Source organism: Petromyzon marinus, chromosome 46 (genome assembly GCF_048934315.1).
Source record: "Petromyzon marinus isolate PM22_M1 ecotype Great Lakes invasive population chromosome 46, UKy_Petmar_22M1.pri1.0, whole genome shotgun sequence".
In the NCBI taxonomy this organism is placed as follows: Eukaryota; Metazoa; Chordata; class Hyperoartia; order Petromyzontiformes; family Petromyzontidae; genus Petromyzon; species Petromyzon marinus.
This window is the reverse complement of record NC_133712.1, coordinates 18,395,287-18,421,008: the sequence shown is the minus strand read 5'-3', so window position 1 is coordinate 18,421,008 and position 25,722 is coordinate 18,395,287. Positions and strand designations below refer to the sequence as shown.

General features: G+C 46.5%; 1 protein-coding gene across 2 annotated transcripts in view; it reads right to left on the bottom strand.

Moving 5' to 3' along the window:
* Positions 1-250: 250 nt before the first annotated feature.
* Positions 251-25,722, bottom strand: part of LOC116952238 (uncharacterized) — a 58,059-nt gene continuing 32,587 nt past the window's right edge. The window contains exons 8-20 of one of the 2 annotated variants that reach the window (XM_032971418.2): positions 25,365-25,424; positions 20,920-21,062; positions 17,986-18,052; positions 16,804-16,881; positions 15,511-15,630; positions 15,286-15,362; positions 14,427-15,079; positions 11,520-11,558; positions 10,838-10,921; positions 7,341-7,441; positions 7,182-7,212; positions 6,941-7,036; positions 251-5,418 (exon numbers count right to left, since the gene is read on the bottom strand). In XM_032971418.2, the coding sequence (XP_032827309.2) occupies positions 5,351-5,418; positions 6,941-7,036; positions 7,182-7,212; positions 7,341-7,441; positions 10,838-10,921; positions 11,520-11,558; positions 14,427-15,079; positions 15,286-15,362; positions 15,511-15,630; positions 16,804-16,881; positions 17,986-18,052; positions 20,920-21,062; positions 25,365-25,424 (1,617 nt within the window). In that variant the 3' untranslated portion in view covers positions 251-5,350. Of the gene's footprint in view, positions 7,037-7,181; positions 7,213-7,340; positions 7,442-10,837; positions 10,922-11,519; positions 11,559-14,426; positions 15,080-15,285; positions 15,363-15,510; positions 15,631-16,803; positions 16,882-17,985; positions 18,053-20,919; positions 21,063-25,364; positions 25,425-25,722 lie in introns of both variants that reach the window. The other variant, XM_032971417.2, reaches the window with a different exon arrangement.

Here is a 25,722-nt window from a genome sequence, read left to right as displayed (position 1 = left end):
AACCTTTTTGCGCCCATACAATATTAAGCCAACTCAGGGGCACCGCAATGTAACCTGTCCTGCGAGGGTCGGCAAATCTCCTGGCACCGGGAAACCATGGGACTTTCCTCCTAGGGACCCTTCGGATTAAAACCCGTTGTGCCAGGAAATCCCCCACCAGGACACTACGTGTGTGTGCTGTGTGTGTGTGCTCAGTGTGGGGGCCTAGAGGGAGTAAATAAAAATACAAATCACGAGTCAGGAAAAGAGATATGGAATATATCTTTTATTGGAAGAAAATATTTAAATACATCACCATCAACATTGGTATTTATAAAGCAGTCCAAGATACCAGAAACATCCCACAACCCAATGTACAGCAGCTGGTAAATATCACAGATATCGGGAGCATAACCGCAACATGGAAACCATTTCAACAATCGTAAAGCAATAAACAAAACCGGTGTTACTCGAGATAATTCTGGTTGTTCAAGGTATTTGAGTAAGCTAAAAGATGCCGACCGACATTGTCACAAACAATAACAAACAGTACGCATCGCAGAAAATATCTAAGATAAACAATGGTATTTTCCTTTGCATCTGCAACGGAAAGTCACACACTTTTGAATGTGCAAGTGAATAACGATGATACAAATGCATTCACTTTGTATAATTTAATGAACATTCATCGGTACTGTACATTACATCAACGATGTAAAAAATACTCCATTCACAGTGAAGTTTAATGAACGTTTTAGCGCAAATATTTATGGCCACAATCTTGCAAGGTTCTGTCAACTGTAGCAGAATAAAGCAAGCGGTGCTGAGGGATGGTGGCAGAAACATTGACAGTGTCAAAATCAGACACTCTCAACCCCCTGCACTTAATTTAAATGTATCAGAGGTTTTTATTTTACTTTCAGTTTTTTCCCTATGAGCTGTAACTGAAGTTGAACGTGGAAGAAAGTGTTTATGCCAGCGGTTCTGGTAAGACATTGAATGTCGAAACCGGTCCACAGTTTGCTTTTTTGAGCGAAACGTTGGATAATCAATTCCGAAAAACAGTGATGCAAAACTGAAAATGCACCGGGCAGAGCACGTTTGTGCAGCCGTTTTGACCCACTACCACCGTTGTTGAGGTGCTTGTAAATTCCTTTTATTTCAGTTCATTATATTTTATTTTCTGTGCCAGTTCGTTTTAAAATTACATTGAACCCTATCCTCCCGCCTGTGTGCTGAGTTGCCGTCGGTGTAACCAGGGCCCTATCCCCCTCCTGCCACCCGTTCGTCTCCTGCCCGGTGTAACATCCAACCTCACCAATCGTCTCACCATCCAACCACATTACCACGCCACTTGGTCACGCTGTTCAACCACGCCACTTACTCTCATCACACTATTCAACCACAGAACTTTAGCAATCAACATCATCACTCGCCACGCTATCGACAATTACGTTACCACTTTACTACATAGGTACCTCACCACCACACTATCAGCATTTACCTCAACGCTCATCACTCGACCACACCACTCATCTGACTATTCACTTGCATATAAGAATAGGTTTTACCCTTTCTGGCAATAAAACAGGTGTTAAGATGTCAAAACAACCAAACTGAAACCTTTGGCAAGGAATCACGTCTGCATTAGCCACATATAAAACTAGATTCGAAGCTTTCGTGACTGCAGGAATTACTCTTTGGTTCTTTCGATAAAGTCACGTAGAAAGAAAATAAATTAAATAATTCGTACCTGATGATCGTTGCTTGTGTTGCAATCGAAACATCGTATTCTATTATTATCTAATTTATTTTCTTTCTACGTTACTTTACCGAAAGAACCAAAGAGTAACCACATATACTTGTGGTGAACATGCAACCAAAAACATGCTCTGGTAGTATATGCATTGTCTTTGAAACGGATTGGTCCACACCAGAGACAGCTTTCTTTAGAGCCTAGTCTCAAACAGTGTTAGACCAGAGGACGCCAACAGGTGAACACAGGACACCAAAAGGCGAACAGCCAGTTATCTAACCACACTATCCAGTTACTTCACTCAATACTAATTAACCACACTCAACACCCATATTCAACCGCATTGCACTTGTTACACCATTGAAGGTGGACCAAGATCTTGCCCTTCCCAGAAGGGTGATTTACAATCTGCGGGCTGCTAGTTCTGTTCGTGGTCAGAGGAGGTTGGCTCCGTAGTGGAAGACCCCATGGAGTAGATGAGGATGGCTTCATTCTCCACAGCACCACCAATCGTATGCATTACTTCAAGCTCAAAGGTGTGTGAGGAGTGGTGGCGCTGTGGTTAGCGTGCTGCGCAGAGACCGGAATTCGATTTCCGCTCAGGACCAACACCAGTGACGATTACTGAATCGGTCCTGGGCCTTCTAGAGGTCGACTCAGCTTCAATTTAGTGCCTGGTGTGATGTGTATACATCGCCACTAGAGAGACAAAGGCGGCCAGACGCCCTAATATGCGTAGTGCAGACTATCTGCACTGATTTCAGTCTCAGATCCTTAATCTTTTCTGCATTTGAGTGTATCATGTCTGCAAAGGGTCTTGTATGAAAAATATACTTGATATATACCCCTCACGGTTGTTCTTGAGGCACATGTCCTGTTTTTGAGAATTGCATCGTGATGGAGTTACATTTAGACACATGAGAAATTACATTTGTAATTCCATGCAACATGTTAGTATCGATCATTAGTAAAGTGCACTGAAGTTTGTGTAGCCAGGGCTTAATTTTAGCTGGGTCACCCGGCAGACCACTTCAGTGTGATTCTAATACAAGCACAGTGTGATTCTAATACAAGCACAGTGTGATTCTAATAATTCTAATCACGCATCTCCGATCAGCGCGGTTGGCTACATACGGTGCGAAATAAGCTCAACATATAATATACATTCATCTGACCACCATAACTGCACGACCTCGTGCTCAACTTTACACTTCTCATCACACTGTTCGACTACAGCAATTACTTATTTTACTCTGAACTCACCACCAATTACACCAAATATTGCTGAAAAAATTCACACAGAAGTTATGAAGCCGGAATTGCTGCTGCTGTAAGCCGATGGAGCTGGTTGCTGATACGCAGCCTCACGTTGTGAGCTGTTTCGATTCCATAAGAAACTGTACCGTTTCTACGGCACTGGAATGTTGCTATTTTTGACCCGAGTTTTTGTCCCGGTACAATACTGCGGATCCTACTCACGCGGTGCTGCTGGCTGTGACACATCGCCATCTACCACAAATGGCTGTGGCTCTGAATCTGGCCATTGCCTGACACTGCCCTCTACCACAGCACGGTGTCGTCGTCGTTTGGGCTACCTGCCCAGCTGTTTAGTATTCAACCAGTGCTGATACCGGCATGCAGTCGTGGCATCTGTTCCTGCAACACGGTGCACTCACCACCACTGCTGGCCTCAACCTTCAATAAGGCCCACCAACCACCCGTGAGCCGACCGTTCTTCACTCGGCTCAGTCTGAGCCATCCATGTTCAGGGCCCAAGGTCAACAACCAATGCCATCTTCTTCCCCCCCCCCCAGACCCTGCCATCCTCCTTCCACCACCAAGCTGATTGGGTCTTTGGTCCAGGCGAGACTGTGGCGGTGGCCACTACACCCACTTCCCCATCCCCTCTTCCCCTCCCTTCCCCCTCCGGGCCAACCATCATCCAGCCTGTCTGGGCCTCGGATCAGGCCTTGGCTGTGGCCGTTACTCCAACTGCTCCACCATCTCTTATACTCACCTACCCCCGGCTGCCCACCACCTGGTCTACTTGGACCTCTGGTCTAGTCTAGGTTGTGGTGGTGGCCACTACTCCCAATTATCTAATTTTTCCCCAACTGGCTGCCCACCACCTGGTCTTCCCGGGCCTTTTGGTTCAGGGAATTCTGCGGTGATGGCCACTATTTCTTTAACCTTCTCCACCCACCTCGTGGACCCTCCATCCACTGAAGTCTTTCCTCTGGCCACCTGTTTTACTCCAGGTTCTAACTGGCTCGCAGCAAGTTTTCTTAAAATAAATAACTCTAAAACTGGGGAAAAATAATTACCTCACATCAGCAATCTACTGTCCATCTGCTTGACTCTGATCTTCACATTAGTCAACAGGCACGTCAACTGGGTTTCACTCTTGACTTCACATTTCCTATATGTGCAAGACCGCTTTCATCTGCAACTGTCTCTCTGAAACAGCTGCAGCAACAATAGTTCATACATTTGTAACTTCCAGGCTAGACGACTGAAATTCTATCTTATTTGGTCTTCGTCTCTCAACCAATGTGTCCAGTGCATCCAAAACGCAGCTGCAAGAGTACTCACATCCGTAAGCGTCATTACACCCATTTTACAGTCGCTTCACTGGCTACCTATTCAGTCCAGCATCACCTACAAGATTGCAGTCACTGTTTTCAAAATTATTTACGGGCTAGCCCCTGCCTATCTTTCCCCTCTGATTTCAGTTTACTCCCGTCCCCAGGTTCCCCGTTCATCTTCTCTAGGGTGGCTCTCCACTCTAAAAATACAACTTAAAACCATTGGTGGACGAGATTAGTCATGCACAGTCCCTGCAGTCTGGAATACCCTCCCACTCCACATCCAATAAATCAACTCTATCATATTATTGAAATCTGAACTAAAGGTTTTTTTTTATTCATCCAAGTATACGCTGAAAAATTGGTAATCACTTTTTAGATATTGGACCGATTGATATAAATTAGTCGTAAAATTTTGGCACTCCACAGCCCCTCCTGTGAAGATTTCTTGCCTTGGTTGTAAAATGGGAATTATGGCCTAGGATGTGACCTACAGTAATGGACTAATTTCTTTGTTTTGATAACTTTTTTTGTTTTGGTGCCATTTCTTAATTTATTAATTTTAGATTTGCTTGGTACGTAGCAAGGTTTTAATTTGCTTGGTAGTGGCTGTATATGGGATTTGGTTCTCATATAATTGATGTACAGCGTTATGGGATGCTATTAGCATGACTGACGCTATATCAAATATAAAAATATTAAGTCTACATTCTTTGGGTCTTTCGGTAAAGTCACTTAGATAGGTTCAAAAAATAATAAAATAAACAAAAAACGACGATGACTAAAAAACGACGACGACGGTGGTGGCACCAAGCCGATTATTCTGGGCAAAGAAGCAGACAGAGGTTTACAACAGCGACACGCATGTCAAAAGTTTGAGACGATAAAATTGTGCTGAATTTCACCTCCTGGGATTGTTGTTTGCAAACGAAACTTCAGTGTGCCCCATTCATTTTTTTATTAATTTACATTCATATTTGATTTATAAACAAGAAAAACGAATGGCCGTCGCTGGCGCTGAAATTATCGTTTAGAAGCTGGGCCAGTCTGCCGGGGGCTGCCGTGGGCCCCGTGGCCTCGCAAGGCGGTGGCCAAACCCTACGGGCATTCAACGACAAACACAGACCATACACACAGACCGACTCATTACGGCCGACGGGGGGGGGGCAGGGTAGGTGGTTAAAAATGCCGAATGGTTGTGGAAGGCAAGAGTGAGGGAAAAAGGGAGGGTGCATGTATCTTATTGAAACATCTATAGAAATACTCTAGGTCAGTTTAACACGTAGGCTTTCGTGACCAATATCATCCATAAGAGGTTTTTTTGGGTTAGATCGCATAAATATATAAATGTGTCATTAAAACCCGCCACCACCCGACACAGCCAACTAGTGAGGGTTGTCAGGTAAACAGAACATGCCAATTCGTCACTAGTATAGCACAAATAATCTATGTGTCATGTATTATATAGGTTTGGGTTAAACGAGGACCCATGTCTGAGAGGAATCCCTGGGAGTTCACTAGTATTGGTTCAAACGAGCCTGACTCTTCTGATGAATGAGACACTATTTTGAAACCAGTCCAGAGTTTTGCTTGTGTTGAACCAACGCTGCGGGTATTATTCACTACCAGAAAGCCATGTGGTAGTTGGAGTTCATAAAACGAACTCACTTTTTCATGTGGAGGGACAGATATGAAAAGGAAGCATATGATCTGCTAATTGTGTTGTTTAAGTGCGCGCAGGAACTGAGGGGCAATGCACGAGACGCACCAGGCAAGGAGCCGAGGCTGCTGTGCCCCCTCATTGCCCAGAATAACCAATAAAAGCACCCGCGAGCAACTCCATCAGCTGTAGTTATGTAATCAGTTCACAGCAGGAAGTCGGGGCCAGCCCTATCGCGACAGCACGCTCACCCGGTCCCGCTCATTTATCAGGGGAGAGCACTACGCCTGCTTGGGTGATGGTGGCAAACGCAAACCTAAGATCCCAGCTAGCATCCTGGTTTCTATTCCCACACTCTAACATGCACAATTTGCACCTGAGCCACGCAAGTTTGGCGCAGGTACCATTGACGCAGGTGCAATTGAGCTCCCAGTTATCGTTGCTGCTGGCGGTAGTAGTCTCTGCACGTGGAAATGATCGCAAATTGTGATTGGTTTGATTTTTTTTCTTTTATAAACTTAAGCGATGGATATTCGAGTTAGTTTCGGATTTGGAAGCTCAGCTGAGATTCGGATTCAGTTCCGCTCTGATGGATTCGTCCCATTCCCAATTCGGCTATAACCACCACTGATGTTTTACATGGCCGGGAATCCAACTTGGGCCACCGGGATCATAACATGTTGTGCTAACAACTGTGCTACTGCTCCACCCTGTGAAGTTGCATGTAAATGGTATGTAAATCCAAAAGTGTTGTTTTTATTGGGGAATATAAACGCCCAAAATATTCAAATCCTTAACTTCTATAGTTCCTGCAGTGGATGTGGCTATATATATATCCATACTTAAGTAACCTTTTCTCAATGTGAGTTTAATTACGGTTTAACAGGTGCACAGGTACCACTTGGGGTGTGTTGAGAGAGGCAGGATGGTTCAGATGAGTGTAAACAAAAAACACTGTACCTATGTTTGATGTATTGACAGCAGCCGTGCTTGATATATGGTTCTGAGAGGTTTCAACGTCTTCATAATCTGAGTTGTTAACTGCTTTCATGACCCCTAACACAGATCAAGGAAAACACTGTTAAAACCAAGGCCACAGTGTGTGTTATCGACGGATGTGTTGAGTTTTATTTAAATTTGGAAGGGTCAAACTTTCAAAGAGTGAGCTCGGGTCATGTGGACTTCACTGAACTGGTCTCACCTGGTTTTTCTGTGATGGCTGCGCTGGGTGGCTGAATGAAAAACCCAGAAAAAACAGGTTTATCATACAAAATCAAACATTGTAATGTTATTTTAAAAAATGCATCCAAATGCAAAATTATAAAACAAATAGCGGCAGTTATAATAGTTGTTGTTATACCTCTGACTTTCCAAAGAGTTGTTTTCCAAATATCTTGACACCCTGCTTGATGTTGAATGGAATGGATGTGATTTTTTGATTTCCTTTAATGAGGGTGTCATCTGTGAGTCGTAAAGAAAACGCATTTGTGGTCAGAACACTCAATGTACAATCAGAACACTCAATGTACAATCAGAACACTCAATGTACAATCAGAACACTCAATGCACAATCAGATCACTCAATGTACAATTAGAACACTCAATGTACAATCAGAACACTCAATGTACAATCATAACACTCAATTTACAATCATAACACTCAATGTACAATCATAACACTCAATGTGAAATCAGAACACTCAATGTACAATCAGAACACTCAATATACAATCATAACACTCAATGTACAATCAGAACACTCAATGTACAATCATAACACTCAATGTACAATCATAACACTCAATGTGAAATCAGAACACTCAATGTACAATCAGAACACTCAATGTACAATCAGAACACTCAATGTACAATCAGAACACTCAATGTGCATTCAGAACACTCAATGTACAATCAGAACACTCAATGTACAATCAGAACACTCAATGTACAATCAGAACACTCAGCCCATTATCCGTCCAGGGCTAGAAAGTAAGTACATCTTTATAGAAAGTCAATGGTTCAGTGAAACGATTTTTTATCTAGGCTTCCTATAATCCAGAAAGATAAAGACAAAGCTCCCCCATGTAGCATTTAACAGACTGTTGGGGCAAGTGCTGTTAGCAAGGACATATGAAAGCGGGCACGGTGTAATAGAGGGTGGATGGCCAGCACGACGGCCGGCCACCTCTGTCTTCTCCTTTGCTGATGTTTTACACACCGCACCAAGTACTCATTTAAGGCTGAGTCAACCTAGGGGAGGCCCATTACCGGTTCAGATGTAAATTACGGATGTTGGCCTTGAGCAGAAATCAAACTCGGATCCCCAGGTTCAAAGTACAGTGCGGACGTGCATGTGAGGGATGCCACCAATCCTCACATCCACACACACATGCGCAAAGATCCCCCCTATAGCCTAAGTAGACTGTTGAGGCAAATGCTTCGAGCACCTATGCACACAAGGGGGCGGATGCCCAGCACCACGCCTGACCGCCTTTGAGTACCAGGTACTCATTTGAGTCGACCACGTGCGCACGGACGTATGCACACGTACGCATGCTGAATGTGCTTCGCACACATCCGTATGCTATAGTCTTCCTGTTTTCTAAGACCTTTCTTAGATGAGAGGAATGGCGTTAATAGGTGATTTGTTACTCTTGTAAAGGGAGAACATTTGTACATTGTTTTACATTAAAATATTCCACCTGGAAACTTCTTTCCCATGGAACATCTCAGTCTGAGTGTCCTGAGCATCATGAGATATATGATATTCTTGGTTCTTTCAGTAAAGTCACGTAGAAGGGAAACAATACAATAATAAAAATATAAAATAACATTCTTACGACGTTTCGACTGCAACACAAGCAATCATCATTAGGTGTGAAAACCACAGCAAGAAAATTTGAAAAAGTGGCGGGTTTTTTAACGTTAGTACCACGGAGAGCGATTTGGCAGTTATTCAGTTGGACGAGTCCATCTATGTTCGGAAAAGAGGAGGGGGGAGACGAAAATAATGGATGCGGTCAGAAAGCCACCGTAAACGTGAACAATCAATTAAGACCCAAAATGGTTTATCAAATCCTTCCAATGATTGCTAAGCCAGAATGCATCTTCTCGGTTAAAATTGTCTCTGTGTTTGTATATGTGGATAGCCTCATGGACGAATCTCTCATGGTAGCCAGATGGCTTGCAAATAACTTCTGTCTTGGAGAAGTCAATGTCATGTGAGCCTACTGAATTATAACAGTGATCTGCCACGGCCGAGGTGTTGGTTCTACCGTGTTTTAGGTCTGCTTTGTGTTCACGAATGCGGTCCGAGACATGTCGTTTGGTTTCTCCAATGTAACTACTATCACAGAGGCAACTTAGTTTGTAGACGCCAGGGTACTGTATGTCCGGAATCACATCTTTCACAGATGGAACCAGATCACGGATATTATGTAATGTGTTGAATCGGGCCTGGATCTTGTGTTTATTCAAGATTTTGGAGATCTTTTTTGTGATCCCCGCAATGTAGGGTAAAGTGATGGTTTTGAAAGGCTCCTCAAGAGGGTTCTTCTTCATGGTTGGAGTGATAGCTTTGCGGATTGTGTAGTCGGAGTAACCATTTTTATATTTTATTGTTTTCCTTCTATGTGACTTTACCGAAAGAACCAATAATATGAATCCCTGCAGTCACGAAAGCTTTAAATGAAGAGATATATGATGTTTTATGAGGCCTCCTCTGCCAGTAACAAGATATAGTAATAGGGTTTACCCTTTAACTGGCACAATATATGAGGGGCCCGAGTTTCATATATAGATATATGATGCTCAGAAAATGCACGTGATAACTCGTGTCCATGTGTGTACTTGTGCATGTACAGCCCAGTTTTGCCAATTCACTGCTGGACGAGGGCCTCCCCGTTGTATATTTTGACCATACTTCACCACGCTGGTCAGTGCGGGTTGGTGAAGGTGGGGGGCGGTGCAGCACAAGTGATGTTGCTGCAGTGCCCCCCACTAACCACAGCCTCGACTGCACGGTCACTGCCCATCCATGCACTATCCAGGCTTAACCCTGGGTTCATTCTGGGTGATTTTGTTTTTTACACAGTCGCTGAGCACAGGAGGCCCAGAGGCCCAAAATTTCAATCGGCCAACAACAAATGGCGCCGTCAAAGTTTTAAAAGACAAGAATGTAACATGCTTCTTGAATGAGCGAGGTTATTACGGCACTCTGATATCTATTGTTTAAGGGCGCCTTTTACATGTAAGTCATTATTATAAGAGCTTGGGAAAGTCGACGTTGGGACAGAGTTCCGTAGTCTAGGAGTCAAATGTGTGGAGAAACACGGATTACAGGACCTGCCCACGATACTCCTATACCGTGACGGGGTCCAGCGTCACCGCACTCAACGCGTGTTGCAGAGGTTCACCGTTCGAATCCAGCAGGCCGCCCCGGTTATTACAGTGGGTGTATTAACCACAGAATACGCCCTGTCTGCTTCATGTTGGACGAAAAAGGTCCCGTGACATGTGCATGATAAGGCAATTGTGTTCCCAGCGTCACTGTCCAAGTTGGGTAATGCTCACGATGCCTCACAGCAAGAGGGGCCCGAGTTTCATTCCCGACTCGGGTGCCTCTCTGAATGGCGTTTGTATGTTCTTCCTATGTTGTGCATGGGGTTGCTCCCAAGTTCTCCAGTTTCCTTCCATAGCTAAAACCCCACACAATGTAACTGGTATTGGCCATACATCCCAATGCAAAAAAAAATGCCTGAAAATTATTCGATTGGAATGACACAGCAGCAACATCACCCCTTCTGCAAAAAAATGTTTCAAGACCATCCTGAAAGAGAGCCGCTGCGTCCCACTCACCTGCACCATCTGGAGCTGTGATGACATACTCCGTTTTATCCTGCGACCACGCAGCACAGTCCCTGGTCCACACGGCCGACAGAGCTGTGTGCGACACGGTACAAGCGAACCTTGCACACGGTCACTCGCAAACTTGCAAACTATTCGCGGGTCACCGAGCATCTGCAGTCCAACTAGTAACCACCGTTAACCATTCGCAAGTAAGGCATCCCCAACCTCCACAGTGTGGCTGTGCTCCTGTTTGAACTCCAGGTTAATCGCGAACGGCTGGGACTCAAAATTCAGATGCTGATGTTGGCTCAGTGCTCTGCAGTCCAATATCACAAGCACCCTAAGCCACCGGACCACCTCCATCCTTCTCCAATAACAGTCGTTTACCTGCGGTTGCCACCGTTTCACTGTAGAGCAAACGCAGATATATTTCTCAGTCAGCCTAAGCCTATCAACACTGTGCAGTGTTGATAAAGTTGAAGTTCAACACCAAATCTCGGTGCAAAGCAACTCATGCCACTCAAACACAGACACCAATTTCTGGAGTGTCCATGTCAAACCAAGTCAGGCGGCAACTCTACGGTTGCCTCTCTAGCTACGCCAGGTTAAGAGCCGAGTTAAGCCCTCATTTCCCATGCGCATAAAACACGAACCCTAAACTCTCACAGGACGAGTAACACCCAGACCTCACCTCCATCCTCGCTGTGGGAGGCAGCCCCAGCCATCGGCCCTGCGGGAGAATTCAGAAAAAACCATCAGGCCGCGGACGACATGGAACACGCGAGAGGTGACGGCGGCGGCGTTGGAGTTGTTGGAATGTTTTTTCTTTTGTTGCCATTTTCCCTCAATTTTATCGGCATCATCAATAACATGAAGGAGACGGATATCACAGAGCTACCTCTGAGATCCCTTGAGGTGACCGATTTCATATACTAGAGGGCACGACTTTCCCTCTCGCCCCGCCAAATGAGAGTAATATTCATCACATGACAGTCTAACCATTGTTTTAAATTCTCAGGGCTGGAGTTTAGTCAAATTAAGTGCAGAGCTTAATTTTAATCATGAATGAGGTTTTGTGCGCAGTTGCTGGCGACCGGGCTAAGACCATTAACTCGCGATATTTGAGGACCCGATTTAATCAAAACCCGTGGCTGAAACCTGGATTCGAACCCAGGAGCTATAAACTAAATTAAAACTAAAGTATTTATTTTCCAGGTAGGGCCCCCTGAACTATATAGCTATTTTTTAAAAGCGACCTGGCCACAAATAATAGCTCAACAAAGTGACTAATCATGTGCAATTTATAGCAACCAAATACTCTAAACGCATGTTTCTAAATGTGGAGGTAAAAACCGGATGACCCAAATAAAAATCCATGCAACCACGGGGAGAGAGACATGTAAACTCCAAATATACAGCAGGCGTCATGGTCGGGATCGAACCCACGACCTGTCTACAAGGCGAGGTAGTTATCATCTCACCACCGGCTCAGCGCTCTGCCCTCTGACCTCTCAGCTACCCGGACACTTCACCATCGTAGGAGAGCGACTGGCCAGACACAGAACAACCAAACCCCCACGCAACCCGAGCTGTGATGTGGGGCCAAGGTTCAACTCAAGAATCAATTCTCCTTTGTTTAGTTTTTTCTGCCTTATCCTCGCAGCAGCGGCTTTTGGCTAGCCATCGAACAAAGACTGCATCGCACGCTTTCAGATGTGCTTCTGCGCCCGTCTGGAACGCTCTTTCTTCTGATATTAGGAAGCCAATGGAGCTATGCACTTTTGTATCTAGATTGAAAACTCATTTATTTGGAACTGCTTTTTGTTTAGTTTAGTTGTCCTTCCTTCACACTTCTGATTAGCACGATTGGCTACGTACAGCGCGAAGGAAGTTCAACATACACACATTTGTGTTTTTTCTCATTTGTGCAGTTTTGACTGTTCGCTTAGCCTAAATGTGTCATTACACTATCGTTTGCATATACTTTACATAAATTATAACCATAAGTAATACATTCTCACATGTACAAGACTAAATTTGCATCGGAGTATAATAACCAATTTAAATTATACACCTACCTATTATTATTTATTTCACTTGTTTACCCAGGAGAGCCTTACTGTCCTGGCGATTTTTCGCGAAGGTGGTGATGTCGCTGCTGTGTGCGATATCCCAATTGAGTAATTTTCAGGTAATCTTTAAGCATTGGGATGTTCGGCCAATACCACTTGCATTGTAAGTGAATTTTGTAGCTACGGGAGGAATCCGGAGAACCCGGACGAAGCCAATGTCGAATAGGGGGATAAAATACACAGAAAGGCATCCCAGTCGGGAACTGAACCCAGGCCTTGCTTGCTGTGAGGCACGAGAGTTACCACTGTGCCGCCACCCTGCCACCCAACATTAACTACATTACACAATCCCACTGCGGATTCACACAGCGTCTAAAAGAGGAACATGTATTTACTTCTTGGAGACAGAGAGAGAGATGGTCAGTCGTAGGCAGAGGAAAAGGGGAGTGCAGTCGACGCATAAGAACACAAAGCAGCATGGGCGTAAAGGTGGCAGCCATGCACTGCCATACACCTTTTATGCTATGCAGTGTCCAAGCTTATACACCTCAAGAGTTGGGCTCTGCTATCACCCCAAGTAATCGGTCACGCTACCAAATTATGGTGCTTTCACTAAACTTTTCAGATGGCACAATAGTGAGGGAAAAAAAAGTCTGACCACTGCTCCTACGTGTGCCGCTGGATGGGAGGTGAATGGCGGGGCTCTATGACGTCATCGGCATTAACTGGGAGTGGAGCGATCAGTCGAGTCATCGATTGTTGAATTAACCAGAGAGCCGAGTCACCGATTGTTGAATTAACCAGCGAGCCAGCTCGACCGTGTAGTGGCTGGCTGATGACAGTATGTAAAGTAGGTTGTTGCTTAGGTGTTCTCTGGGTAATCAAACTGCACAATGACTCAAAAAGCCAATTGCCAAACTTCCCAATTCAGGAGCCTCCTGAAAACGAGTATTGGGACTCGTTGCAAACATGAAGGAATGTAATAATGTATGATCCACTGCTGGATGAAGGCCTCCCCCACACCATGTTGGTGAGGACCCAGGACCGGTTCAGATATCACTCACGTCCGCTGTTAGCCATGACTGGGATTTAAAATCAGTTTGCCACGCTCACAGCGCAGTGCGTTAAGAATTGCGCCACCGCCCCACCCAGCACCATTATGATTTTTAACACAAAACTCAACACATTCGTCAATAACGTGGTGTTGCCTTAAAAGGACAAATGAGGTGACGTTTTGGGCAGTGACCCTTCCCCATAACGCATCAAGAAGGAGGCGCGTTGCACGAACCATCACCTCTTATATCGTTTTTAAGGCCACACCATTGCTGACGAACGTGCTGAGTTTGTTGTTATGCGTGCACCATTGCCAAAGCAGCTGCATCACCAACTAAATTAGTTCAACTTGTGGGTTTTCACAGCCTGTGATGATTTACAATTAACAATGCAAATATAAAAGCATTAATGGGTCAGATCGAGTAGTTATATCTACATATCGCTATTATTGTATTATTATATACATCCAACACCTTGAAGTGGTGATGCCTCTCTGTAGATGGCAGCTGGGAGCCTGGGCAGCTGGACCTGGGAGTAGAGGGGGTTCGCGAGCCTCTCCGGCACCGATGACCGTCCTCTGTCTCCGCCGCTTCCTCCTCCTTCACTGCCGCTGTCGACCGAGGAGGACTTTACCAGTTTCCCAGGCCTCTGATTGCGTGGAGTGACAACAGAGTACAGGCGGTCCACGCCGCTCGGGTCAGAGGGCGGCGGGCCGGGGAAGGGCGCCACCACCTCGTAGTGCTGGGCCGCTCCGCCACCGCCCACGCGGGCTTTGCCGCCACCGTTATTTCCGCCGTTGTTGCCGCCGCTGTTGTCGCCGCTGTTGCCGCCAATGCCACCGTTGGAAACGAATAGGTTCTCGTAGTCCGGCGTGACCGGCGCGCCGTACGTCTCGTACAGCCTGCTCCTCATCGGCTTCTCAGGGACGGTCACAACTTCGTAGTCGCTCTTCCACCTGGGCTGCGCCGCATTGTCCCTGCCACACCGTTCGCTTGGCAGCTCTGCGGGTTTCCTGCCGCCACCACTACTACTGCCGCTGTCCTCAGCTGGTGGGAAGATCTTTTTTCTTGCAGGAGATTTGGTGGGGCTTTCGGCGCGATCGCTGGCGTTTGGCGATGGAACGCTTCTACGGGACGACACACACGAGGCGGCGATGAGAGTGCCGTTAACTCACCCGTTGATCCTGCATGGCGTCAAGAATGGGAAGAAAAGATGGCAGCCACGGCAGCGCAAAGTGTTCAGCGTGGAAGCCTCTAACATGCCTGCGTATTACACCGCTCCACGCGTTCGCATCCGCGTGGTCCACCTGGGGTGCGTAAGGCTCATACGTACAAGCGAGATGTCTTGAGAGGGATGGAGGGTCTCTCCATTGGCTTGCCGCTCTTCAGCACATTTGTATAGTGTGATTCCTTTGCGCCAAACATACGCGCACACAAATACAGAAAAGACTTTTGGGCAAGTGCTTTGAGCAAAAGTACATAAATTGCCGCCGATCTTTCAATACTAAATGCAGAACAATAATAAATATAGAGCTGCGGCTGTGCTGGGCCTCCTCACCTGCACGGGCGCATTCACCAGCCTCTCGTAGTGGGCACTGAGGTTCTCGTAGTCTGGGTTCTTGTCCAGCTCGTTGGAGAACATCGTGGAGATGGCGCGATACACAAACTCGTACTGGTCCTACACACCGCACCGGGAGAGGCACAACAGAGAGTCGTTGCCCCACCCACACGCTCGCGTCCTCACTGCTGCCCGAGAGCTAGAGGCAGAAGTTGTACTGTCGTTTTGGGAGCTGTTGGCGGACCCCATCTCCAAATGTAATTTTGACGAACAACTACTACGACACTGCAGGCCAGGCACTGTAACAAGTATGAACGTTTTACTCCCCCGGTGCTTTGTTGAATTGTCACGATATGGGTGTCACGATTCCATTGAGAAACTCATGTTTCTATTAATCTTGTTTTACCGTCTTGTCTGTGATGTTTCTCATCTGTTCAATTGTGTTAATGTAAAATGGAGTCAGACACTGACCTCCAAGCCACATGGCCACCTCACATTAACCATATTTGTGTTTAGTTTGTTGTCCTTGCCGCGCACCTCCAATTAGCACAGTTGGCTTCGTAAGGTGCGAAAGAAGTTCAACATACATACATGTGTAATCAGCGACTTCCGCGACACGTCATGTAGAGGATACTTCTTAGTTTATTTCTCACACTGGGCACAACACATGCCAATAATTATTATTCTCACTCTGAGTACAACACTTAAATATTAACGTCTCTACTGGCTACACACAGCCGATCACTCGGCGTGGTCCCACCGCCCTCACTCGGCTACACCGCTGGCTGGCAGCGTGACGATGACGGCGATGGAAACCCCGCAGGAGATCTTCCACGTGGCCGGACGACGGAGAGAGATGTCGGCGAACAGCGACGCAGCCAGGACCCAAGAATCCACACACGAACTCCGAGCCCCGGGTCCGCTCCCCCTTATATCCCCCCAGGCGTGGCTAGGCCCCGCCTCTGGCCACGCCCTCTCGTGGAACCTTCGAGCAGGTTCCCAAAGTATCTCGGCCAACCCCACCTGCTACCTTTGCCCTAGACACCTCTCCCTCTCCGATTGGATGTTCCCTTAACCGTGCCCGTACCCGTGCTTCCCTTTCCCAGCGACCAGGTGTCATCATGTCATTACACATGTTTAACGATGGAACTCAGGTTGTGGTTTTGTAAGTGAACTCATCTCACATTCGGCAAACAAACACAGTCTATTGACATGAACATGAATTGCAGATGAGCAAGCCCAGTTAGGGTGTATCTTACTCCAATCATTGTAGATTTGAAAGAAATAAAATACCTTGGTTTGAACAGCCGCTGGCCTCTGTGTCCGTATTTCCTGGATCACATTGAAGATGCTGAAATCTTCTTCTATTCTCTGGAAATGCACAGAAAAACAAATAGAGTCAGTTATTATTATTATTATTGCACCTGTTTACCCAGGAAAGCCTCACTGAGTCTCAAGACTCCCGTCCAGGAGGGCCCTGCCAAGGTTTTGCAGTCTGAGGCAAAGCTCCTGGCATAACTTCCAGGTATATAATTTTTTTCTGCCATGGCAGGAATCCAGAGAACTCGGAGGAAACCCATGCAGAACAGCGGGATAGAGAACACACATACTCCACACAGAGAGGCACCCAAGTCGAGAATCGAACCAAGAACCAAGTTGCTGTGAGCGTCATCACTGCGCCGCCACCACCCTGCCGTCCCATGATGAAACATCCACGCAGATTTGATTTTGCGTTGGACGAGGGACATCCAGGCGTAAAGCGCTGCATTGCAGATTAGCACAGAATAAGGCCAGCACTCGTCTGCAAATGCTAAACTGAAAGCGGTCTTTATTTAAACGCAGTCACTGAGCACAGGCGCAAAGGCTCAACACGACAAGCGGCCAGTGACAACACTACTGTCAGAGTTGTAATATATAAGAGTGTAAGAAGATGTGTTGTATCTTGCAGTGTGACAAGTGATTGGGTGAGTGAGCAGGTGGGTGAGTGTGTGAGTGGGGAGCGGTAATCCAAAGGTTCGCACGCTGTGGTACGAACCCGGCGACTCGGGTTCGATTCCCGCTCACAGCCAACACCAGTGATGATTATCTGAACGGGTTCTGGGCCTACCCTAGGTCGACTCACCCTCAAATTAGTACCTGGTGCGATGTTTAAACATGGTGACCAGGGAGACAAAGGAGGCCGCGGGTGTGGTGTTGGCCGCCCACCCACTCGTGTACCGTGCCGGCCTTCAAGGTGATCGCTAACAGCACTTGCCCCAAGATAACTGTTAAGGTTATATGGGGGATCTTTTTCTTTGTGTGTTGAGTGAGTGTTTAACTGAGTGGGTGCGTTGTTGTGCTGTGAACTGTGGTGGGAGAACTCAGTGCGATGGATGAGATGACGGGAGTGTCCGCTCATCTGAGTCCTCAATGTGGGTGAAGGAGAAATCAATGGCGTGTTGGGCATCCTGTGTGGATACCGAGCTACGACTGCACCTTCGACTTAATGAGGTCCCACGTGTAATGGATGACACAGAGCGCTCCGGTTCTTCCACAGCCAGCGCTGTGCACGCCACGCACATGGAGACGTTATGCAGTCAAGCCCGATCCAATTTTAGACACTCCGTTCAAACACTAGGGAGACATCGCAATGCAGGTTTTCCTCGCTCTATGCGGCAGTAGTAGTAGACGCTTTTCAAAAAAAGGGGGCACAAAGCGAAACCGCCGACGACAGCTGCCTGCCGAGTAGCGCACGCGGTACACACGCAGTAGACACAAACTACTCGCAGCAATATTGTCCCACGTCCGACCGCGTAGCCGCATAATCGAGCGAGTTTTGGGTAGAAATAGGTTGGCCGCATATACAGCTTGAAATCGCACAAACCACATAGAGTGAGGGAAACCTACAGAGAAAAAACGACGTTGGCATTGTATAGCCACTTGCACGTCTCATAGCCAGCCTCAAATCATGTATCGTCCATTAATGCTCTCAGGGTGCACAATGTGCAGCATCGCTGTGACAACCTTCAACCGCCTGTTGACAACAAATATAGCCATTAGGAGTCAGTGGGGGGTTTGTAGATTTCCCTGCACACCACGCAAAATATACTCGTCTCACTCATAAGTAATGTGGCATTTCCACAAGAGGCTCAGGGCTGGCTTGAGCAGGATTTGGCTCTCACTTTGTGCATTGATTTGGCCGATAAATAGTCAGACGTTTGCAATATAAGCAAAGCTCCGCTCCGTGTCTCCACACAAAAATAACAACACATTAAAGGCCGTCGGCGTTTTGGCTGTCCAGACCAATGTTATCCGCCAGCATCTGTTGATGTGAGCAAACTCTGGACCAGTCTGAAACCTCATGGGTCTCAACGGCAGAGCCAGACGTGATCGGCAAGAGTACTCCCTTTAAACTACGGGGCCCGGTCCAACGCAACACCAGCACAGTACATAAACTCATCACGCATCGCCGTGGAACATCGTGGGTGAAAGCAAACACAAGCAGAAATATATCTTTTAGTCCATCGAACTATATTGGCTCTCCAGAGCAATGCTGTATGTTGAACTTCTTTCGCACCGTACATAGCCAACCGTGCTAATTGGAGGTGCGGGGGAAGGACAACAAACAAAAAGACATACATATGGGGTGGCCCAAAACTCAGGACACATAGGGTTATTATATTTATTTTACTTTAACAAATGTTCGAACTGACTTCAATTAACACAAATTTAAAATGCTTAACATTAAAGCTGTGCAATCTTTGAACATTCATCAATGTTGTTTTGCCTCAATTCATTCCGGGTTCTTCGTTGGGTTTTGTAAACAACGGATGTGAGGTGACCCCACAGGTAGAAGACAAATAGATATTAATAATAACAGATAACATTAAATAAAATAAACAATTAAAATGTTTGTCAGTGTAATAATAATGGAATAACTCCACGTGTCTTGACTTTTGGGCCACCCTGCACATACAGTCGCGTCCTAGAGATTTGGTTGCAAGTGATGGAGCCACTCAGTGGCTTTTTCTGAGTGTTGATGAATAGCAGATGCACCCACTCACCCACCCAACTTCTCACTCACACTCACTTGGGGCGGTGCCAAGGACACGCTCCATGGTTTAACATTGATTTGTGTTTGTGAAAAAAATTGTATTCGTCTTTTGCCACCGTTGTTCTTCCACCACTGTTTTCTAATTGCTTCATTGTTGTACTTCATTTGTTTTGGTATAGTAATAGGTTTTACCCTTTTAACTGGCACAAAACTGACACCTTTATTCAAGGCATCATGTTTGCAATAACCACAACACAAGCAGTCAAAATGCAAACAAAAGAGACAACTCTGTGCCAGTTAAAAGGGTAAAACCTATTACTATATCTTGTTACTGGCAAAGGAGGTCTCATAATGTAAATGCTCACCCCGAGCCCTCAATACTCTGATAGTGCGCTGTTTTTGAGTTGTACTCCTTTTGGCGTCATCTGGTCGAACACCAGTGGAGACTAGGCTCTAAGAAAAGCTGTCTCGGGTGTGGACAAATCAAATTCAAGAACAGTGCATATTATTATCAGAGTTGTCTCTTTTGTTTGCATTTTGACTGCTTGTGTTGTGGTTATTGCAAACATGATGCCTTGGATAAAGGTGTCAGTTATTGTGCCAGTTAAAAGGGTAAAACCTATTACTCTATCTTGTTACTGGCAAAGGAGGTCTCATAATGTAAATGTTCATTTGTTTTGCTTTTGTAATTGTGGTGACAAAGGTCACTCTTGCAATTGAGACTCCCTATCGTGGTCTCTTGAGCTCTCTCACCTGGTCACACAAAATCAACTGAGTGGCGAGACCAAATGCACAGCAGAGGCCGTGACGGAACTCGTCTCCTCGGGACGCATGCCGAGCACGGGAGGATGAGGCAGACCCCCGGTCGACCTGGCTTCCGTAATCATCGGCACTCTGGGATCGCAAAACTGAAAGTTCTACCAGAGCGGTGCACTTCCATCGCTGCTGTTGTACTGCTCGTAAACGTGGACGTTACTCCAAAGTGATCCTGTGTTGGCTGCGGTCTCTTTGCAAGCGATGCCAAAGGCGCCTTCCTAGGGGTCGATGCCGTCACAAGCGCCAATGCTGAATCCACAACAGGCTCTGCCGACGATCGGACGCTCCGACCGGAGGAGGCGGCTCTTGTTGCGCCCGGGGGTCTCCCTCGTCGGCGGTCGACGTCCCAAGTTGATTACAACCCCCGCGCGGGAGAGGCGCCATCCCCCCCGGGGTCGCCCCCCCCGCCACCCCTGCCCACCTCACCCACAAACGCACGGATCGGACAAATCGCCCGTGACGCCGGAACGGCAGACAGAGAGCGGCCACCGCCGACGACGCCGTCGCGGCGTGACGGACCTGCGCTGGCCGTTCACGACGGGTCGAGCGAACGGCGGTACCTGCAGTGCATGCAGATGGGGCTGGCAGCTGCCCCCTGCTTCCTGTGAATGTGGGCGACCATGCAGAGGATGCTGTTCGGAGACTCTGGGACTCCGTGGTCTGGCCATGAAGGAAACTGGAAATGGAAGATTTCCCTGGATTCCTGTAGCAGAGGAGGGGATTGCACAAGGACCCTTTCAACACGGAGAAGGAACATCGCAGACGGTACATCTTCACATTTCTGTTTCTCACATCCCAAGAGCCATACGGCCTTCTAGGGAGTTCATAATTTCACCAGCGTTTGTTCAACGCAAGCAAAACTATGGACCGGTTTTGACATTCATTATTTCATCAGCAGTCAGGTTTTGCTTGAAACCAATGCTAGTGAACTGCCAGATTGTATAGGCAAGGACCTCAAAAGTACAAGAAGGTTTCACAGTTAAAAGCTGGTAACTATGAAACCTCTTATTCACAGACGTGCGATAGGGGTGGTTAATTAATAAACACATTAGCGGCAATGTTCTCATCATCAATCATAATTACGCACCCAACCAAGTGGCTCTGCTGGTGCCAAACTCCCCCTCCCGATCTCTGCAGTTCTCTTTATATTAAGGTGTTATTGATATATTTGTGAGTGTTTACATCTGGGAGAAACTTGGAGCACCTGGAGAAAACCCTAGCATGCGGAGGGGGCAACTCTCGATCCCACACAGACAGAACCAGTGGGGTCCACATTTGCTGTACGGCACCTCTTTGACACCCACCGGAAGGGAGTTTCACAACATTCGTGTGATCCACCAACCCTTGCTGCTGCCTCTCCGTTCTGGGTTACAGGTCACGTGCGTGGCCACCACCGCCTGGACATCAGCAGTGCCATTAAAAGCCTTCAAACAGCATCACAGCGATCACAATTGGCATCACTTAATCGCCATGATGACTACAGGCAGTAGCAGGTGGTAGTCACAGTTATCGTAAACTTATTATGAAACCAGGTAACCTGGTGATGCTGCTACTGCGTTGGCAGTGTGCACAGGCACAATTAACAAGAAAAAAACGCAACACAATAGCACCGTAAATAGATTTTAAAATAATATACAAATATATAATTATGTAATTGCTGCCGTTTTGAGCAAGGGTCCTTCTTCTTGATGTGCTTTGAAGAAGGACCACTGCCTCAAACGGCACCAATTATATGTTTGTTTTTGTTGTCTTGTAAGGCCAGTGTTGTTGACGAGCGTGCTGGGTTTTTCGTGAGAATCAGGAGTATGTATATATGTTGTATTGATATATTTTGAACTTCTTTAGTACCGTACGTAGCCAGCCATGCTCATCTGAGGTGTAGGGAAAAGGACAGCGAAAAAGCAGTTCTCGAGAAATAATTTTGCAATCTATATTTTAAAATGCACAGCTCCAGTGGCTTCCTAATATCAGAAGGAAGACCGTTCCAGACGGGCGCAGAAGCACATCTGAAAGCGCGCATTGCAGTGACCATCTTTGTTCGAGAGTTATCCAAAAGTTTCTGCTGCTGCGAGGATAACTGGAGCTCCCGCGATGGTTTATGCTCCTTGACGAAATTAGCAAAGCATTGCGGTTCATTTGTGGTAAGCACTTTGTGTGTAACGAGTGCAACATTATAATGTATTCGTTGGTAACTGGAAAACAACGCAGCTCGGCGAACACCGGATGGACATGGTTGGAACAGGTGAGGGCAGATGCAAGCCAGGAGCACCTCGTTGAGGCGAGACCTCTCGGTAAGGGAAGCGATGCTGCCGACGAACGGGAGACGCTCGGCACCAGCGCACACGGCCCCACGCCCACGCAGGAACCCGCGCAGCAAGAGGGTTCTGAGTTTTTTTCCCACAGGCCAAAACTAAAACAATTTTTATTTTACCAGGTAAGGCCCACTGAGCTAGTGAGGGAAAAAAGTATTTGATCCCCTGCTGATTTTGTACGTTTGCCAACTGACGAAGAAATAACCAGTCTATAATTTTAATGGTAGGTTTATTTGAACAGTGAGAGACAGAATAACAACAACAAAATCCAGAAAAACGCATGTCAAAAATGTTATAAATTGATTTGCATTTTAATGAGGGAAATAAGTATTTGACTCCTCTGCAAAACATGACTTAGTACTTGGTGGCAAAACCCTTGTTGGCAATCACAGAGGTCAGACGTTTCTTGTAGTTGGCCACCAGGTTTGCACACATCTCAGGAGGGATTTTGTCCCACTCCTCTTTGCAAATCTTCTCCAAGTCATTAAAGTTTCGAGGCTGACGTTAGGCAACTCGAACCTTCAGCTCCCTCCACAGATTTTCTATGGGTCTGGACACTGGCTAGGCCACTCCAGGACCTTAATGTGCTTCTTCTTGAGCCACTCCTTTGTTGCCTTGGCCGTGTGTTTTGGGTCATTGTCATTCTGGAATACCCATCCACGACCCATTTTCAATGCCCTGGCTGAGGGAAGGAGGTTCTCACCCAAGATTTGACGGTACATGGCCCCGTCCATTGTCCCTTTGATGCGGTGAAGTTGTCCTATCCCCTTAGCAGAAAAACACCCCCAAAGCATAATGTTTCCACCTCCATGTTTGACGGTGGGGATGGTGTTCTTGGGGTCATAGGCAGCATTCCTCCTCCTCCAAACACGGCGAGTTAAGTTGATGCCAAAGAGCTCCATTTTGGTCTCATCTGACCACAACACTTTCACCCGGTTGTCCTCTGAATCATTCAGATGTTCATTGGCAAACTTCAGACGGGCATGTATATGTGCTTTCTTGAGCAGGGGGACCTTGCGGGCGCTGCAGGATTTCAGTCCTTCACGGCGTAGTGTGCTACCAATTGTTTTCTTGGTGACTATGGTCCCAGCTGCCTTCAGATCATTGACAAGATCCTCCCGTGTAGTTCTGGGCTAATTCCTCACTGTTCTTATGATAATTGCAACTGCTGCTTGGCAATGGTCTTGTAGCCCATTCCAGCCTTGTGTAGGTCTACAATCTTGTCCCTGACATCCTTGGAGAGCTCTTTGGTCTTGGCCATGCTGGAGAGTTTGGAATCTGATTGATTGATTGCTTCTGTGGACAGGTGTCTTTTATACAGGTAACAAGCTGAGATTAGGAGCACTCACTTTAAGAGTGTGCTCCTAATCTCAGCTAGTTACCTGTATAAAAGACACCTGGGAGCCAGAAATCCATCTGATTGAAAGGGGGTCAAATACTTATTTCCCTCATTAAAATGCAAATCAATTTATAACATTTTTGACATGCGTTTTTCTGGATTTTTTTGTTGTTATTCTGTTTCTCACTGTTCAAATAAACCTACCATTAAAATTAGACTGATCATTTCTTTATCAGTGGGCAAACGTACAAAATCAGCAGGGGATCAAATACTTTTTTCCCTCTTTGTATATCCTTGTTTTTCTCAGAAGCGACCTGGCCACAACTGATCGATCAACGAAGTGGCTAATCACGTGGAAATTTATCGCAGCCAAATACTCTAAACACATGTAGATTCTAAATGTGGAGGGAAAAACCGGAGGACCTGGCGAAAAATCCGCCTGACCATAGGGAGAACATGCAAACTCCAAATATGTAGGCGTCAGGGTCGGGATCAAACCCACGACCTCCTGTATACCAGGCAATTGAGCTAACATCTCGCCACCACGGTACCCAATGTTAGCGATGTACCCCTACTCAATTACCATTTGCGGCCCTGAGCCAGCGGTGAAAATTCCACGTTCCTATGATGGAATCGGTGGCAGCCCCAGGTACACGTGCAACAAGCTGAGGCATAGGGTCCCCAAGGAGGTCAAGGAACCCCTGAATATTTCAATTGAATTCTGACATGGCCGGAACGTGGCCATTTATTCAACACAGACTGTTAATAAACGCCATTATTATTTTAAAAAGTTACTTGTTACCGTACAGTAAAGTCTATTAACTTAATTATTGACGTACAAGCTTGGCAGTCAATTTACATGAAGAGTCGTTACTGTCGTATGTGTGACGTTGTGCATATTTGGAAGTGCAGTGCTGAGTTATCACTTGTAACGCGCAGCTGAACAGTATTTGTTCACTCTCGCAGAGAGAGAATGGGCTGAGAGGCGCAAGGAAGAACCACAGAAAAGTGTGAATGCAGCCACATGATGAGCCGATGGCAACAATTTCCCAAGCTCTGCGGTCCTATCTTTATAATAGTGTAATTGGTCAATTAATGAGTGTTTATGTGTGGGACAAAACCGGAGCACTGGTGGAAAATCCATGGGTGGCGAGGGGGAAACACTCAATCCATTACACACGAAAAAGGTGGAATCCACATTCTTGCTGTACCACCGTCTCCTGGCAGGGCCAGGTTATGGCTCCTGGACACCCACGGGCGGCAGTTTCACAACACCTGTACGATCCGCCAACCCTCACGCCTGACCGACGTTAATGTGAACAGTAACGGGAATGCACCATACAGTTAACCTCACCTCTTTGAATGTGACCTTCAGCGTACGAACAAAGTATCCTTTGCACGCATCTTCCGTTTCCTTGTGTGTAAAAAAGAAATAGGCAGAGCAACATTACATCTGAGCAATCGTGATGCAGTCATTCACAGCTGTGGAGGGTAAAGGTGCGCCCCTGCGATGAATCTATCAGGCCACTGCTGTCGGAAGGGGCCTCCTCCACTCGAGGAGCTGTAGCGAGCGCCTCTCTCGTAGTGGCCTCCGTTTACTCTTACACACCGGCCCAGCACATCTTGTATACAATGCAAATCCTATCAACTGGTAGCAGGCTCTCTGATTGCTATCAGCAATAGCATCGCACTGCATGGAAAGCAAATTACCC